At 43.6% G+C, this 16,864-nt stretch overlaps 2 protein-coding genes across 2 annotated transcripts; both read left to right on the forward strand.

Moving 5' to 3' along the window:
- The first annotated feature begins 6,603 nt into the window (after positions 1 to 6,603).
- LOC123118002 (protein ACTIVITY OF BC1 COMPLEX KINASE 3, chloroplastic) lies at positions 6,604 to 9,922 on the forward strand. The gene is made up of 7 exons (XM_044538586.1): positions 6,604 to 6,982; positions 7,092 to 7,325; positions 7,719 to 8,054; positions 8,259 to 8,814; positions 8,901 to 9,087; positions 9,188 to 9,554; positions 9,637 to 9,922. Exons 1-7 carry the CDS (start codon positions 6,680 to 6,682, stop codon positions 9,763 to 9,765), a joined length of 2,112 nt encoding a protein of 703 aa, XP_044394521.1. The 5' UTR covers positions 6,604 to 6,679; the 3' UTR covers positions 9,766 to 9,922.
- Positions 9,923 to 12,505: 2,583 nt separating this feature from the next.
- LOC123089924 (uncharacterized) lies at positions 12,506 to 13,536 on the forward strand. The gene is made up of 3 exons (XM_044511464.1): positions 12,506 to 12,848; positions 12,930 to 13,106; positions 13,191 to 13,536. Exons 1-3 carry the CDS (start codon positions 12,798 to 12,800, stop codon positions 13,467 to 13,469), a joined length of 507 nt encoding a protein of 168 aa, XP_044367399.1. The 5' UTR covers positions 12,506 to 12,797; the 3' UTR covers positions 13,470 to 13,536.
- Positions 13,537 to 16,864: the final 3,328 nt, after the last annotated feature.

Here is a 16,864-nt window from a genome sequence, read left to right on the forward strand (position 1 = left end):
CAAATCCCGAAACAGTCGCGCGCGTGATACATGGCGAAAAGGTGGCGCAAAGATCGAGGCATTCCTGCCTTATCCCATCCGAGTACCGCAGCCTCCTCCGCCTCGCGTGCTTCCCGAAATTCAGATCCCGCTAAATCCGCGAACAGCAGAGCAACTTGTCAGACTGGAGATTTCCTCTGATCCGTCACTCGGAAATCTCCAAGTACAGAAAAGTCACTCGACGAATACAAAGAATGGATCAAGGTGACTGAAAAAGAATTTGGCGCCGTCATCTAAAGTCATTGATCCAGAACAAGACATACTCATAGCATGAAACGGGTCGGGAGAATTCTCAACTCCTTCCTCACTCAAACCTCGATCCATTTGGGGGCTAATGATGAAGCCATGTACCTAGGGTAGGGTCATGGACCTGTCCAAGGTACCCTCCCTAAGGACATCTCTAGAAGAAACTACCTTTCAGTTGACCTGGAAGGATTCCACTTGACGGACTCGAAGACACTCGACCATGAAGCCACTCACTCGACCACCAGGAGATCTAGAGTCACTCTGCACACAAATGGTCTGTCATTAAGTAGTCTTTATGGTCATGATAGCACTTTATGTATGGTGTTACCAGTAACGCCAGGCCTTAATGTACTTTAAACCCTGCATAACTGAGGGCCGGAGGGGTCTGGCAGACTCTATATAAGCCACCCCCCTCCTCAGTGTAAAGGGTTCGCACCCCTGTAAATCATACGCATATAATCCAGTCGACCACCTCCGGGCTCCGAGACATAGGGCTGTTACTTCCTTCGAGAAGGGCCTGAACTCGTAAATCTCTTGCATATACAACTACTCCATAGCTAGGATCTTGCCTCTCCATACCTACCCCCTATTCTACTGTCAGGCTTAGAACCACGACAGCTGCTATGGGTTTCTAGCAAGAACCATTCTTACCTACAGCAAAAAACCACAACGGTGAATTATCAAGTTTGTTGTTTTAACCTTCTTCAAGGACCGACCGCATTCAAATTCGATTCAACTAAAGTAAGAGAAACAGACACCCGCCAGTCACCTTCATGCAAAACCAGTTGCAAGTCAGTCGGTGGAACTGGTCTCATGTGCGTGGACATGTAAGGTTGATCCGGGCCGCTTCATCCCACAATGCCGCCGAATCAAAATAAGACGTTGGTGGTAAGCGGTATGAACATCACCGCCCACAACTTCTTTGTGTTCCACTCATGCATATCATCTACGAATAGACCTGGCTCATGATGCCACTGTTGGGAATCATTGCATGGAAAACAAAAAAATTCTACGCACATGCAATGATCTATCCATGGATATGCATATCAACGAGGGGGAGATTGTGTCTACATACCCTCGTAGACCGTAAGCAGAAGCGTTTCACAACGCGGTTGATGTAGTCAAACTTCTTCACGCTTCAACTGATCAAGTACCGAATGCACGGCACCTCCGCGTTCTGCACATGTTCAGATCGGTGACGTCCCTCGCCTTCTTGATCCAGCAAGACATCGAGGTCAACTGATCCCCTACACTTGTAGGTTATGAGAAGACCACGATGAAAATGTTGAGTGGATCTCATATGCATTATTGTTGATCTAACAAAGAGCCCATATTACCTCGTCTTCTCCTTTTGAATAAAATGTTTGTAGATTCCAGCTTAGTCCACGGCACTCTTGCATTATTATTATTTCCATATCATTCGGTCGTGCAAGTGAAAGGCAATAATGATGATATTTGATGAACTAGTTACGGCAGAGAGAAACGGGTATGAACTCAACTTATTCTGTTTTTCTAAATATGTTTAACCTAGTATTCATGATTCAGCATATTATGATCAAACATATTTGCAATGACAACTAGAGATTATAGTTTCTCATGCCATGCCTAAGTATCTAGGAGTGGATAATGATTTATCTTGGATGTCAACATGCATTAAAATGATTGTGATGTAGTATGATGATATTGTATCCTCCTCTGAATGTTTCAAGTGGCTTGACTTGGCACATGTTGATGCATGTAGTTGAATCAAAGCCAACATAGCCTCTACGATATTTATGTTCATGGTGTCCATATCCTACTCATTCTAGTGTTCAATGTTAATTATGCATAACACATTTTAATGACCGTTTTTCCTCTCTAGCTGGCCGCTTCCCAACCTATTTGCTAGCCTTCGCCAATACTAAGTGGGAATACTACTTGTGCATCAAAATCCTAAAACTCAAGTTATCCCAGTTGAGTCCATCATATCTACCTATATGTGGTATTACCCTGCCATTCTGAGTAAATTTGCATGTGCCACCTCTAAAAACTTCAAATAAACATCTGTTTTTGTGTGCCTAGATTGTTCATAGAGCGACGGGGGGTAGTCGGTATCTTCCATGATAAGCGGGTTATTCTCATGATGAGTGTTTATTCACTCGTCCTTGCACGAGAGGGGCGGTAATAGTGATTCCCAGTCCCGAATCAAAAATGGCAAATAATTAAACAAAACTCCCCCAAGACTTATGTTGGTATGAACGGTACCCCTGGATTCGGCTAGCCATGGATTGTGTTTGTTGGTGGAAGGGGGAGTAAACCTTTACTTTTTATCGCTTGGGAATCGCCACTAATGTGTTTAGCATGGAAGATATTGATAACTTTTGGTCGTGAAGTAAACAGGAAGGGTGCATTTCCCAAATTTTCATTTATCTCTGTTTTAAAAATATGAGCTCTAGCACCGCTGCAAATCCCTGCTTCCCTCTGCGAAGGGACTATCTATTTACTTTTATGTTGAGTCATCACCTTCTCAAATAAGCGCCAGAGCTGAGAGCACTATTGTCATCCTCATGCATTGTGCATAGTTAATGTTGGATGCATCATGACTGGATCTTTTCTACCATGAATTACAATATTTAGCCGCTGCTTGGACTTTGAAGGCGCTCTGCATTTATGTTTTGGGGTCTCAGAAAGGGCTAGCGTGATACCATTGTTATCATATTATATCACGGTTGTTTTGACAAAGTGTTGTCATTTGAGATATTTTATTATTGCTCACTAGTTACTTATGCCATTGATATGAGTTAATATAATTTTTAAGAGTTATTGTCGACATGGTTAGTCATGATGTTTGTTGAAAACGTGGGTGCTACTTAAGCTTATTTATGTAAACAAGAACAAAAGAGTTCATAAAAGTTTTTATTCTTCACTTTCAGTTTGTCAACTGAATTGCTTGAAGACAAGCAAGGGTTTAAGATTGGGGGAGTTGACGCGTCTCCATCGTATCTAGTTTTCCTAACGATTTTGCTATTGTTTTGGACTCTACTTTGCATGATTTGAATGAAACTAACTCAGACTGACGTTGTTTTCAGCAGAACTACCATGGTGTTGTTTTTGTGCAGAAATAGAAGTTCTCGGAATGGGACGAAACTTTTTGGAGAATTATTTCAGGATATATAAAAAATACTGGAGCCAAGAACCACCGGAGGGGGGCCCTGGGTGAGCACAACGCACCAGGGTGCCCCCTCCAGGCGCGCCCAGATGGGTTGTGCCCACATGGTGGCCCTGCAGACCCTCATACGATGCTATAAAATCCTATTTTTGGAGAGAAAAAATGAGGGAGGAAGTTTCATCGCGTTTCACAATATGAAGCCGCCGCCACCTCCTGTTCTTCATCGGGAGGCTAGATCTGGAGCCCGTTTAGGGCTCCGGAGAGGGGGATCTTTGGTCTTAGTCAACCCCAACCCTTCTCCATCACCAATTCCATGATGCTCCCCACCGGGAGTGAGTAATTCCGTTGTAGGCTCGCTGGTCGTTGAGGAGTTGGATGAGATTCATCATGTAATCAAGTTGTTTTGTTAGGTCTTGATCCCTGGTATCCACTATCTTCTGAGGTTGATGTTGTTATGACTTTGCCATGCTTAATGCTTGTCACTTTGGGCCCGAGTGCCATGATTTCTGAACCGTTTATGTTTTCACCATTATATCTATGTTCTAGATCCGATCTTGCAAGTCATTCACCTATTGTGTGTTATGATCCGTAAACCCCATCGTGACAGTAATTGGGATACTTTCTGGTGATTACCGTAGTTCGAGGAGTTCATGTATTCACTATGTGTTAATGCTTTGTTCCGGTTCTCTATTAAAAAGAGGCCTTAATATCCCTTAGTTTCCTTATGGACCCCGCTGCCACGGGAGGGTAGGACAAAAGATGGCATGCAAGTTGTTTTCACAAGCACGTATGACTATTTACGGAATACATGCCTACATTATATTTATGAACTGGAGCTAGTTTCGTATCACCCTAGGTTATGACTGTTATATGATGAATATCATCCAACGAATTCACCGATCCAATGCCTAAGAATTTTCCACATATTGTTCTTGCTAAGTTACTACTGTTGTTGCTACTGTTACACTTGCTACAAAATCGTTGCTACCACCGTTACCGTTACTGCTACTATTATCACTGCTATCAAAACTAACATATTACTATGCTACTAATCATATTGCTGAAGATATTTAATCTCTAGGTGTGGTTGAATTGACAACTCAACTGCTAATACTTTCAAATATTCTTTGGCTCCCCTTGTGTCGAATCTATAAATTTGGATTGAATACTCTACCCTCAAAAACTATTGCGATCCCCTATACTTGTGGGTTATCAAGACCTTTTTCTGGCGCGTTGCCGGGGAGCATAGCTATATTTATCGAGTCACTTAAGATTATTATCTATTTATCACTATGAAGAATCTGAAGGATACCAAGACTAAGATATTTCCCTCTAAGACGAGGGGAGGTAAGGAACCGCCATCACACTCTACACTTGATTCACCTTCTATTTTGAGTAAACTTGCAACACCAGCACATGTTATTAATCCTTATATGCCGCAAGTTATTGATGATGCTACTTCTGCTATGAATGATGCTTTGATGATGCTAGTACTATGCTTGATGATGATGTGCCATTAGGTGAATTTCCCCATGAACATATGTAGTCCATATTGGAATCTTTAGATAGAATTATACTCCCTCCGTCTAGAAATATTTTTCAAAGAAATAGATGTATCTAGATGTATTTTAGTTTTAGATACATCTGTTTTCTTCCATTTCCACGACAAGTAATTCCGAGCAGAGGGAGTATTTAGGAATGGAGGGAGTACATGGCATAACCCTCACCTCTGATGGCACATGCACTCTATTTGATGTTCATCCAAAGAGGTTCAAAATAACATTGCAGGAGAGAATGCAGCCATATGGTGACAGTCAATTAACTGAAGCAACTGCCAGCCTTGCAAGAAAGGGAGTAATAGGGGCCTATCATGCCAGGTAAATAATTGAAGTGCTCTTCATAGAATTGCTACGAAATTCATGTTAATTTCTTGCGAATGAACAAGGTCCTGATTAATTTGGATGAATTTGTTTTTCACACTGCCTAGGCTTAGCAAGGTGGACATGCCTAATATATTATTGTACGAAGCACCACAGCTTTTGCCTCGAAGGAATCATTTTTGCTTGCTTCTTTTTGAGTTTCCAGTTATCCTCTATTTCCTTGCTTCGTGTTTACTGGTTGTGAAGCATTCGTTGCTGTCACCAAATCCATGTTGGAAAGTCTAGATCTATTTGACATAGGCACATTGATTAGCGGGCTTGAACTAGCCATAGTTGAGCAAAATATGTCCCGTTTTAAAGTGTGAGTTTTTAGGTAAGAAACCTGCTAACGAAATGATTTTTGTTGTGATACATAACATGTATTTAAGGTAGCCACTTTTATGTTTAAAACATAACTTACCACATCCACAAACACATTCTCATTGTGCCACCCGTTACGATCAATTAATCGAATCTGATGGTTATTTTGTTGCGCTAAAGTCTTTTTGTTGTTATTTCCCTTTTATGACTTTTGATTTGTTCCTACTTACTAATCTACTGACTTTTTTTTATAATCTTCAAAGTACTTTTGTATTAGGACACTCTTACATCCATTTTTGTACAACTTCATAGTTTTGGTTTTCTTTTTTTCTTTCTCTTGCAAGGTTAGGGGTCTTATATTCTTGTTAACTTGTGAATGGTAGTAAAGATTCTCTTGCGGGTCACATAGCACATATAAGCGTATCTCCCGTTACAAAGCACGTACAGTACAATTTTTCTAATAAATATTCTCGTAAAAATTCAATTGGGAAGGTCGTTTATAAGCATTGTTATAGATCTTGTAATCAAGCAACTCATGTGCTAGCTCATTTCAGTTACTGTAATAAGACTTCATTTAGTTGGTTGGATGAGCCCCTGACTTTATTGTCAGGAAGCTCGTAGACGATGTAAACATTATTTAAGTTTTAATAAAGCTAGCCATAATGGCCTTCCCTCAAAAAGAAAAAAAAATAGATGACTCAACTTTGTACTAAATTTAGTATAAAGTTAATATAAAATTGGGTCATCTATTTTGAAACGGAGGGAGTATATACTACACAATTAATTTAGATCTCATTAAAATCGATTCCAAACGGACGTGTACGGTGCAAGTGCCGTGGACGCTACCCGTCTCCTCGCGCTCTCTGTGGCGCAAATCAAACCTCCTCCGTAAGAAGCCAAGCGAGGTGGGACTCCACTGTAATAAACACCCGGGTGCAGCCGACGCGCGCACAGCCCGACCTCCCACCTCCGCAGTACAACCCCCTCCTCCTCCTCCCGGGCGGCCATGGCGGCATGTACGCCAGCGACGGCCGCCGTGTCCTTCTCTCTTCCGTCGTACCCGCGCCGCCTCCGGCGCCGCCCGTCCCTCCTCCGCGCTGCGTCCACTGCGGCGCCCCCGTCCCCCGACCTCTCCATCCAGCTCTCTCCCCGCCCTTCCCCGCGCACCTCGCCTCCCGTAGTACCATCCCTCGCCCGCGACCGCGCAGAGGACCTGCAGGCCGAGTCCCGCGCCATGACCCGAGCCGCTGCCGCCACCGTCTACACCCCCGAGCTACTCGCCTCCCGCTACGGCTCCCAACCTTTCCAGGCAAACCCTGGACCCAATCTCCAAGCATACTTTAACCTCGATCTAAGGGTAGCAGCCGAGGCTCTCAGAATCTGACATATGTGGTGTGCATTGCCTGCTGTGTAATTAGGTGGCGATGAGAGCGGCGGAGGTGCTCTCGAAGCTGGGGGCATTCGGGCTAAAGCTGCTGCTCGACCAGCAGAGGGGGGAGTCGTCCTCGTCAGCGAAGAGGCGTGCCAGGGCGGTCGAGCTGCGAACTGTACTGACAAGGCTTGGCCCGACGTTCGTCAAGATTGGGCAGGGTTTGTCCACGCGGCCTGACCTCTGCCCGACTGAGTATCTCGAGGAGCTCTCCGAGCTGCAGGTGGACCTTCTTTCTTGCCGGTGCTCAGTGCTCATGATACGAAATTATTGTTGGGAAAGTACCGAACAATTCTTGCTTTCTTGCGGTCAGATATGGTTAATCCCTGTTTAAGTTCTTTTAAGATAGACATGTTATTTTTAAGGAACAAGAATGGACCACCACTATGCTGTTAATTACTTATGTGGTGAATAGTTAGTTACTCAGTCCAATCCGATAACCATTCACCAGGTTTTCCTTCCATCACACGGTTCTTATTGTTTTGAAGTGGCTAGATGATTTCACTGGTACCACCTAGACTTCACCATTTGGGGATATTTCCTGATAACCTTGGGGCATTACTACTATCACTGCTATAATGTTTTCCCAAATGGTTGACACGAAGCTGTCTTGCAGGATTCTCTCCCCACATTTCCAGATGAAGAGGCATTTGCCTGTATCGAGAGGGAGCTTGGCTTTCCTCTTGATTCAATGTACTCAGCAATGTCACCTTCACCGATAGCTGCAGCAAGTTTAGGTCAAGTTTACAAGGCACGGTTGAAATACTCTGAGCAGTTGGTAGCTGTCAAGGTGCAAAGACCTGGCATCGAGGATGCCATAGGCCGTGATTTTTACCTACTGAGGGGACTTGGTTTTCTAATAAATAAGTATGTTGACATTATAACTACTGATGCAGTTGCTCTGATAGATGAATTTGCCCGAAGAGTTTTCCAAGAGCTTAATTATGTCCAGGTACTTTGTCTTTGCGTATATTCTATTAATACAAGTATAGCCTACATATCAACTGTACCTGTAAATGCTAAAAAGATGAGTAAAATAGTATCAAGAGGAATACTTACAACATAGATTGCTGAATCAGCAGAATCAAATGCTATTATGTGTCCTGATTGTATGTTTTTATTCATTATTAATCGTGTTAAAAAATAATGAATGCAGGAAGGCCAAAACGCACGAAGGTTTAAAAAATTATATGCTGACAAGCAAGACATATTGGTCCCTGATATATTTTGGGATTACACAAGTGCAAAGGTACTGACAATGGAATGGATTGAGGGTGTAAAGCTTAATCAACAAGCTGCCATTGAAGGCCAAGGCTTGAAGGTCCTGGACTTGGTAAACATTGGTATACAGTGTAGCCTAAGGCAGCTACTAGAGTATGGTTACTTTCATGCTGACCCGCATCCTGGTAATATTTTGGCAACACCTGAAGGGAAGCTTGCTTTTCTTGATTTTGGCATGATGAGTGAAACCCCAGAGGATGCAAGGGTAGCCATCATAGGGCATGTCGTTCACATGGTCAATCGGGATTATGAAGCGATGGCTCGTGATTATTATGCACTTGATTTTCTGAAACCTGAAGTGGATGTATCCCCAATCGTACCTGCCCTCAAGATTTTTTTTGATGATGCTTTGGATTCAACAGTGAGTGAGCTAAACTTTAAAACCATAGTTGATGGCTTAGGCGCTGTTCTTTATCAGTACCCATTCAATGGTAAGTCTTACTTTGTTTTAGGTATTATGAGGTTACATCTCAATTTTGCTGAGACAGTGATATAATTCTTGCCTATTCAAATCTAGTACCGGCCTACTATGCGTTGATACTGCGATCACTCACTGTGCTGGAAGGTCTGGCACTCTATGCCGATCCTAATTTTAAGGTGCTTGCTGCCTCATATCCTTACTTTGCTAAAAGATTACTCACAGATCCCAATCCATATCTCAGAGATGCTCTGATTGAGCTGCTATTCAAGGATGAAAAATTCAGGCAAGTACTTATTCTGCTAGCTTCTGCATATTATATATTGCTTGTACCAGCAACCATCCTTTTACGATAGTATTGAGAATCACCTTTTGCTTTGCTGCAGGTGGAATAGGCTTGAAAATCTTCTTGTTCAAGGACGCCAGGATAGAGAGTTTGTAGCGAAGGATGCTCTACAACCGGTTTTGAAACTTCTACTTGGTCCAGATGGGGAGAATTTAAGAGTGCTAGTTGTGAAAGAAGCGGTTCGTGTCACAGAAGCCATCACCTTCGGAACACTGATTGATTCATACAACGCAGCTCCAGAATTTTTGAAGCCATTAATATCCAATGGCAATCCAGCTGGACCATTTAAGATAAGTGATGTTGAGCGGGAACAAATGTTGGAGCTACGAGACACTGTTCTCAGAATATGGGGTCTTCTGAGATCCTCTGATACCTTTGATCCAAGTCTTTTGCAGCCAATTGTACAGGTACACTGCTGCTTCATTCCTTTTATATGTATTTCAACAGCTATTGACAACTCTGCAACTCATAGCATTTTTTATATCTCAGGTGCTACAAGAGCGTGAAGCCCGTATGTTTGGTTCTCGTATTGCTGGAGGTGTCTCGCAGCGCCTTGCAGCCCGCTTGCTGCAGCAGCTGCTCAGGATCCCACCTGCACCTGTTCCTGGATCTTCTTAGAATCTTTGTAGATAGGCTCACACTAAACCATGTAAATTGACACGATACTTTCTGCACCAAAAGGAAAAAAAAGAAAAGCAACTATAATAATCAGTAGATAAACATCCCCTAGTGTCAGCGTCTGTTCTATTTTAATTTGATGTTCAGATGCAACGCATTAGTATGTCTTTTCCTTTTACTGCTTGATATTGTGTACCAAGAGTTTAAGAAAGTAACGGATAGGTAGTACCTAGTGGAGTTCAACTAGTGATTTTGGTAACACGATAATAAACCATGCTAAAGACATAAGTTTGTACTCCCTCCCTAGTTTCTAAATGGTATGTATATAGACTTTTTAGTGTGCTTGTTCAATCATTTCAGTTTATATATAGTCCATATTGAAATATTCAAAACATATTATATTTGTGAATGGAGGGAGTATTCGACGGCACATTCCAAGTTTACTTTTTCTTAAAGAGAAAAAAGGTAGAGGATTTCTCTACATTACAACTTCAAATGTTGTCCAAGGGCAATAGCTTTATATAGTTCTGAGTCAATATCAGTGGATAGAATTTGCGTTCCATGTTCAGTTTGGTTTCAAAACTTGTAGAATTCGTTATTGTGGTCACCTAACTCTCAAAATGATCTAAGCGTAGCATAAGAGTGCAACTATTTCTCAAATATAACCATTGTCGTCCTCTAAAAGATATAAGTGAGGCACTAGAGCAACTACCTAGCTCAAAAGATATAAGTGAATCACATAGAGTATTCTAACAAATCACGAATAAATGTGTATCCTTCTCAAAAAGGGTGTTCAGCAAAGATGAATCAAACAAAAGCAAAGACTCAAATAATAAACGATGCTCCAAGTAAAACTCATATCATGCGATGAATAAAAATATAGCTTTGAGTAATATACCGATGGTTGGTAGAAGAAAGAGGGGATGCCTTCCGTAGCATCCTGATGTAGGGTGGAACCCTAGGGGCCGATCTTTCACGATTTGGAGGGGGATTCCCGAGGAACACGAAGAACACACAAGAGGAAAACACTCAAATTGACTTGATCCAATCACACATGTGCTAGACCCAAACACATAAAGAGAGATACAAAGGTCCAAATCCAACAAAGGGCGATTCAAGAGGTAACTAGTTCATCTCCATGAAGGAGGCCTTGAATCCATGGAGGATCTTCCTTAGATGGGGTCTTGAATCCACTAGGGATCTTCTCACATGAAGGTCTTGAACTCCATGGGAGTGGTCTCTCTCTCTCAAGAGAAGAGTGGTAGGAGCAAAGCTCACACACAAATGAGCTATCTTATTTGCTAACCCTAATTCGGAGCTAGGAGACGTGTATTTATAGTCCAAGGGGTAAGTTGGGGGTTACACGGGTCGTTGACCTTTTACTTCGCGCAGGCAGACCGGTTGTACCGGTTATGTGAGCGGTTGTACTGCTAGAAGCTGAGGTATAGGTTACTGGAGGTGTTTGTGGAAGTAATTAGCGGTTGTACCAGTGGTCGGACCGGTTGTACTGGTCTTACTGTAGCTAGGGGAAAAACCGGGGTGGTACCGGTCTTGTGTCGCTTGATTACAGAACCTGGACCGGTAGTTGGGCGGTAGTCGAGCGGTTGTATCTGTGGGGTGGTAGTCGATCGGTAGTTGGGCGGTTGTACCTCTATCTCTACGCGGGAAGATTCCTCTTCTTCGTTCTCTTCCATGCTTCCCTCGCGGATGGTGTAGTTGTACACTTGCGCTCGCACTCCTCGTTGTCTGGGGTGTTCCGACAATACCTATGTATGCACACGAGAGGAGTGTCAAGTAGTATACCATCCTTGAAGGGGTCAAGTGAACACGCGTAAAGGAGACGATTCACCTTTGTGTATGTGAAGTAGATGTTGCACGTGTCACTTGCGGAACGGACTCTTGACATGGTGATGTCCGTAGGATGCTGCGTATCATCCCCTCCCCCTTGGGAAAGATCCGACCTCGGATCGAAAACCAAATCACCATGGGAAAGAGATGGCATCGCCATGTAGAAGTGGACGATCACCAAGTACTTGTCATCTTGAAGCTCGAAATGGGCACTCTCGAATGTCGCACCATCTTGGGATTCCTTCAAAAGGAGCAAGGACAACAAACGCTTGGAAAAAGAAATGTGGTTAGCATTAGTGCAAAAACCAAGCATTCAAGTGGTGATTCACCGAACAAGTGTCATCATCAAGCATAGCATATGGTGTGACATAGGACTGTGGCATGGCATATAAGCACATAATGTGAGCAAAATCAAGGTCATCATGGAAACAAGCCTGTGAGGTAGTGATGCAAATATGTGTGACAAGAGAATAAGCATCTACCTCAAGTTCATAGGAAGCATGCATAAAGCGCTCAGCAAGGGTCTATGGTAAGCATAAGAATCATTCACAACACCATAAAAAACGAAGTGTCTAAACGCATGGGGCAAGACAATCCAAGCATAATGTGCATATGTTGTAGTGAAGATAGTGTGGCACTCAACACAATAGAAAGAGGAATTGGTCATCATGTGTGAGGCAATCAAGTAAAGCATGTGACAATCATAGGTGCATGGCATATGTGAAGAGATGACATTGTTGCTACCAAGCATATCATAGGAGCAAGTAATGCACAAGTCGGATGCAACACACAAGGCATATATATCATGAGGCATGGAAAGGTGAAAATGGTGACCAATCCTAACATGTGCGCAATCAAGTAGTCTGAGATGACCAATAAGTCTTAGGGACAATTCCATTCTTGCCCCTAGTTGGTTCCCACCCCCGGGTTTTGCCCTTACTTTTCGGGCATGCTCAGTTTTGCCCTTAGTTTTTCCCCTCCGTCAGCTCGAATGCCCTTCTGTCACAGCTCCGCTTGGTCAGCACCGTTTGACCGTGACGGCTCGACGTTTTGGACACATTTGCCCCTGGGTTTGATACCCCCCACCTGTTTAGTCGTCTTCTAGCTCCCGCTTCACAAGAAAACAGAGAAGCGGCTGGGAAGAGAGGTGTGACATCGTGGTGTGGGGAGAGGTGGGAAGGACCATGTCGACGTCGGCCATCTCGTCGGAGAACTCGCCGCCGGCAGCCGAACAGGTTTGATAGCTCATCTGGTCCCCTGCTTTTCTAGGGTTTGCTAGATTTGGGGGTTAATTTCTGGATCTTGGCCTGATTTAGGTGGATGGGGTAGGCATTGTTCAGCACAGCTCCGAGTTCTACTTGGCAGACTCGACATACTGTGGCTTGGAGCCGCGCTCGAAGCATCGTTGCCCGAGGCACCAGCTAATCCCGGCTTGTCGTGTCGCCTGGGGAGGCGCAAGCACTGGACGTCGTTTTTTGGGTTGCCCTCTGGATGTATGATTTCATTTGCACTGCATTTTCGTTTCCATTTTCTTATTTAACTTTCAAGGAGAATTTTAATCAAATTTATTGATTCAGTTGCCAGATGAATGTGAATGGGCAGTTTGGGTTGACCCACCACCTCCAGAACGTGTTGGTCTTGCCTTTGAAGAACTGCACGAAGTGATCGAACATAGCTGGATCAGAAGTCACCACCTGGAGAAGAGATCAATTGATCTTGCGAAGAAGAATCGTGCATTGAACAAGGAGTTGAAGAAAATGAAAGAAATTATGTGCATAGGGACAATGTTGTTTGCTAGCATTTTCATTTGTTTTCTAGCAATCTCAATGGCTGTCTGTGCACAGAATGCACATTAGTTTATGATCTATGTAGCTCAAATGCACTTGTTATGTTATGAAGCTGTAATGAACATATGAAGTTGTATGAACCTAACAGTTGTTATGTTATGTTATGAAGCTTTATGGACGCAACAATTTGCCAAATGCATGTATTGTGAAAAGAAAGATCAAACAGAACATAATTCACAACCAATCTTGCTGCAACTAGACATAGTTCACAAGTAGCATTTGATATTCTTCAACAACCAAAAGAACATAGTTCACAACCAATCTTGTTGCAACCAAAAGAACACATTACAACAAATCTAACAGTTTCAAACTTGCACAACACATTAGTACTCATTTTCCATATTTTGTCTTCTTGCTCCTTGTGTTGCTAGCTGGGATTGTCATCTCCCTAGCCCTGCTCCTAGTCAGTTTCACAGGGACTTGGGGAACAACTGGAGGGAGAACTTGCTCTTCACATGCAGCAACTCTTGCATCTACATTGCTGCCAGTAACTGAGCAAGGTTCTTCTTCTAGACTTGTAGAAGTGTTAAGCTTCCTCTTCTTGCTGATAGCCATTGGAGATGCTCCTCTCTCTGCTGCCTTCTTATAGTTCTTCCTTGGTGTGCTAACAAATAGGGAAGAAATAGTTGGTTAGTAACAGTACAAGAGATATTTGCAGGTAAAAGCACATAAATAAGGCACATAAATAAATCAAAGAGGAATATTACCTTTGAACTGTGGAAGCTTGTGTTGCTGTCTCATTTGTTTCACTGTGGGGCTCTACTGGAGCATCCTGTGCACCTGCAGGCTGCACTGGAGCATCATCTGCACCTGCAGGCTGCACTGGAGCTTCATCTTCACCTGCAGGCTGCACTGGAGCTTCATCTTCACTGTATGCCTCCTCTTCTTCTTGTTGTTTATCATGTAGGTCTGCATTTTGGTTAGGAGGGTCTTCTTCAGCATTGTCAGCTCCCCAGTGTGCATCTTCTTCACCAAATGCTGGATCAATGGCTTTTTTGCAGGTTTTCAGTAAGTGACCCAAGCCACCACACCTCTTGCATTTTCTCTTCCTAGGACCAAGTCCTTTTCCTTCACTTGCTGGCTTAATTCTTGTCTTCCTTGGCCTGCCAGGTGCAGCTTTGTTCTGTACAGGTGGACTTAGTTTGAAACCAGGGTCTACAATATCCCACTGCTGTTTTCCTTCAAGTGCAGGCAGGTTCTCAGCATATGTTTTTTTAAACATTTCAACTGAGAAGTACTTGTGCACATACTGGTCTATTTCTTTAGCTTCCCCTCTTAATGATGTTATGAAGAATAGACCATGTATGCATGGCTGGCCTGCAACTTGCCACTTTCTGCAACTGCATGTTCTTTTCTCTACATCCACAGGGTATCTCCACTCCCTCTTCTCCTTGTCTATGGCAGTCACCTCTGCTTCAGTTGGACTTCTCCTAACTAAAGTCATGTCCAAGCCTTTGGATTTTGCCATCAAAATCTTCATAACTCTGGGAATTATGATATGCCCATTGAATTTTTGTAGTTCTATGCTATTCCTAAGGCCAAATTTTTGCATTAAGTACTGCCTGATCTTATCCAACAAGTCCACAATGTGGAGACCCTTGAACTTTTTAATTTTGGAATTGAATGATTCTGCAAGGTTGTTATTGACATAGTCAACCTTGCAGGAATTTTAGTGTCTTTGCAGCCAGGTTGCCTTGGTACATTTGCAGTAGGAGTTGCAGGTGGATTGCAAGTACTACTAGGGGGTGTTGACCTGCTCCTAGAAGTACTTCCTGCAACATATGTTTTAGATGTTGCTTTAGAGGCAGGGGGCTTTGCTGCTGTAGTTGCTGCTTCTGCTCTACATCTCTGAATTACAGTAATTTCAACATTTGCAGTTTTCGAATCAGCATATGTAGCAAACATTACACCTAACTCATCATCACACTGTAGAGGATTCCAAGTAGCTTTCTCTACATTCCAGAATCTGAACTCAGCTGCATCATGCATACCCCAAGGATATTTCCTATAGATTGTAGACCTAAAATCATTGAAAGAACTTGTGCAGTCCACCACTAGAGGGAAACTGAAGCTTGCATCATGTCCCTTAGTACCACCCTTTGCTAAAAGAGTGGTCTCCATTCTAATTGTCAGAAAGAACACAACCGAAGTCATGGAATGCACCTTTCTAATCATGGAAACAGATGAGTAAGTACTGGATCTGGAAACTTACCCTACTGGGATCTCCTGCCTTGAATCTGTCGTGCAGTCACTCCTCATGGCATCGTCACCGCCACCACCACCGCTGTGCGAAGAGCGTGTCTCCACCATCACCGCCGCGTGATGTAGATCCGGCGATGTGGACTTCACGACATCGAGGCCATGGTTTCTGTGGGAGCCCGCGTCGCCGCCGAGTGCTAGGGTTTGGGTCGCCTTTGTCGTCGCCGATCTAGGGTTCGGGGCTGGGATAAGACAGAGGGAGGGGAAATGGCAACTACACTGTCTAATCTATGTGGACCCACTTGTAAGGAAGGCCCAGGGGCAACCAGTGTCCAAAACGTCTAGCCGTCACGGTCAAACGGCGCTGACCAAGCGGAGCTGTGACAGAAGGGCATTCGAGCTGACGGAGGGGAAAAACTAAGGGCAAAACTGAGCATGCCCGAAAAGTAAGGGCAAAACCCGGGGGTGTGAACCAACTAGGGGCAAAGATGCAATTATCCCTAAGTCTTATGGTGCAAGCAACACAAGTAGTATGATCCATAATATCCATGCTCAAGGTTTTGGGGTTCTCAAAAGAGAAGGATATCACCTCAAAAGTTTGTCCTTGTGCATCCTTCACAATGCCGAAGCACAAGCAAGTGCGATGTAGAAGCGAGTCGGGGTAGAATGTATGAGGCTCGCTCTCAAGAGTTCAAATGGTCAATTGTAGGACCTTGAGAAGAGGTGTCTAGAGGGGGGGTGATTAGACACTAAGTACCAAAGTTGCAGTTTTTAAGTTCTTTAAGTTTAAGTGGAGTTTAGGCACAAGTTTAACATTCACAATACATATCAAGCAAGCATGCAAAGAGTATATGAGCAGCGGAAAGTAAAGCATGCAACTTGAAAGAATGTAAAGGGAAGGGTTTTGGAGGATTCAAACACAATTGGAGACACGGATGTTTTTGGCGTGGTTCCGATAGGTGCTGCTATCGTACATCCACGTTGATGGAGACTTCAACCCACGAAGGGTAACGGTTGCGCGAGTCCACAGAGGGCTCCACCCACGAAGGGTCCACGAAGAAGCAACCTTGTCTATCCCACCATGGCCGTCGCCCACGAAGGACTTGCCTCACTAGCGGTAGATATTCACGAAGTAGGCGATCTCCTTGCCCTTACAAACTCCTTGGTTCAACTCCACAATCTTGTCGGAGGCTCCCAAGTGACAC

The sequence above is a fragment of the Triticum aestivum genome, chromosome 1B (assembly GCF_018294505.1).
Source record: "Triticum aestivum cultivar Chinese Spring chromosome 1B, IWGSC CS RefSeq v2.1, whole genome shotgun sequence".
NCBI classification, from domain to species: Eukaryota; Viridiplantae; Streptophyta; class Magnoliopsida; order Poales; family Poaceae; genus Triticum; species Triticum aestivum.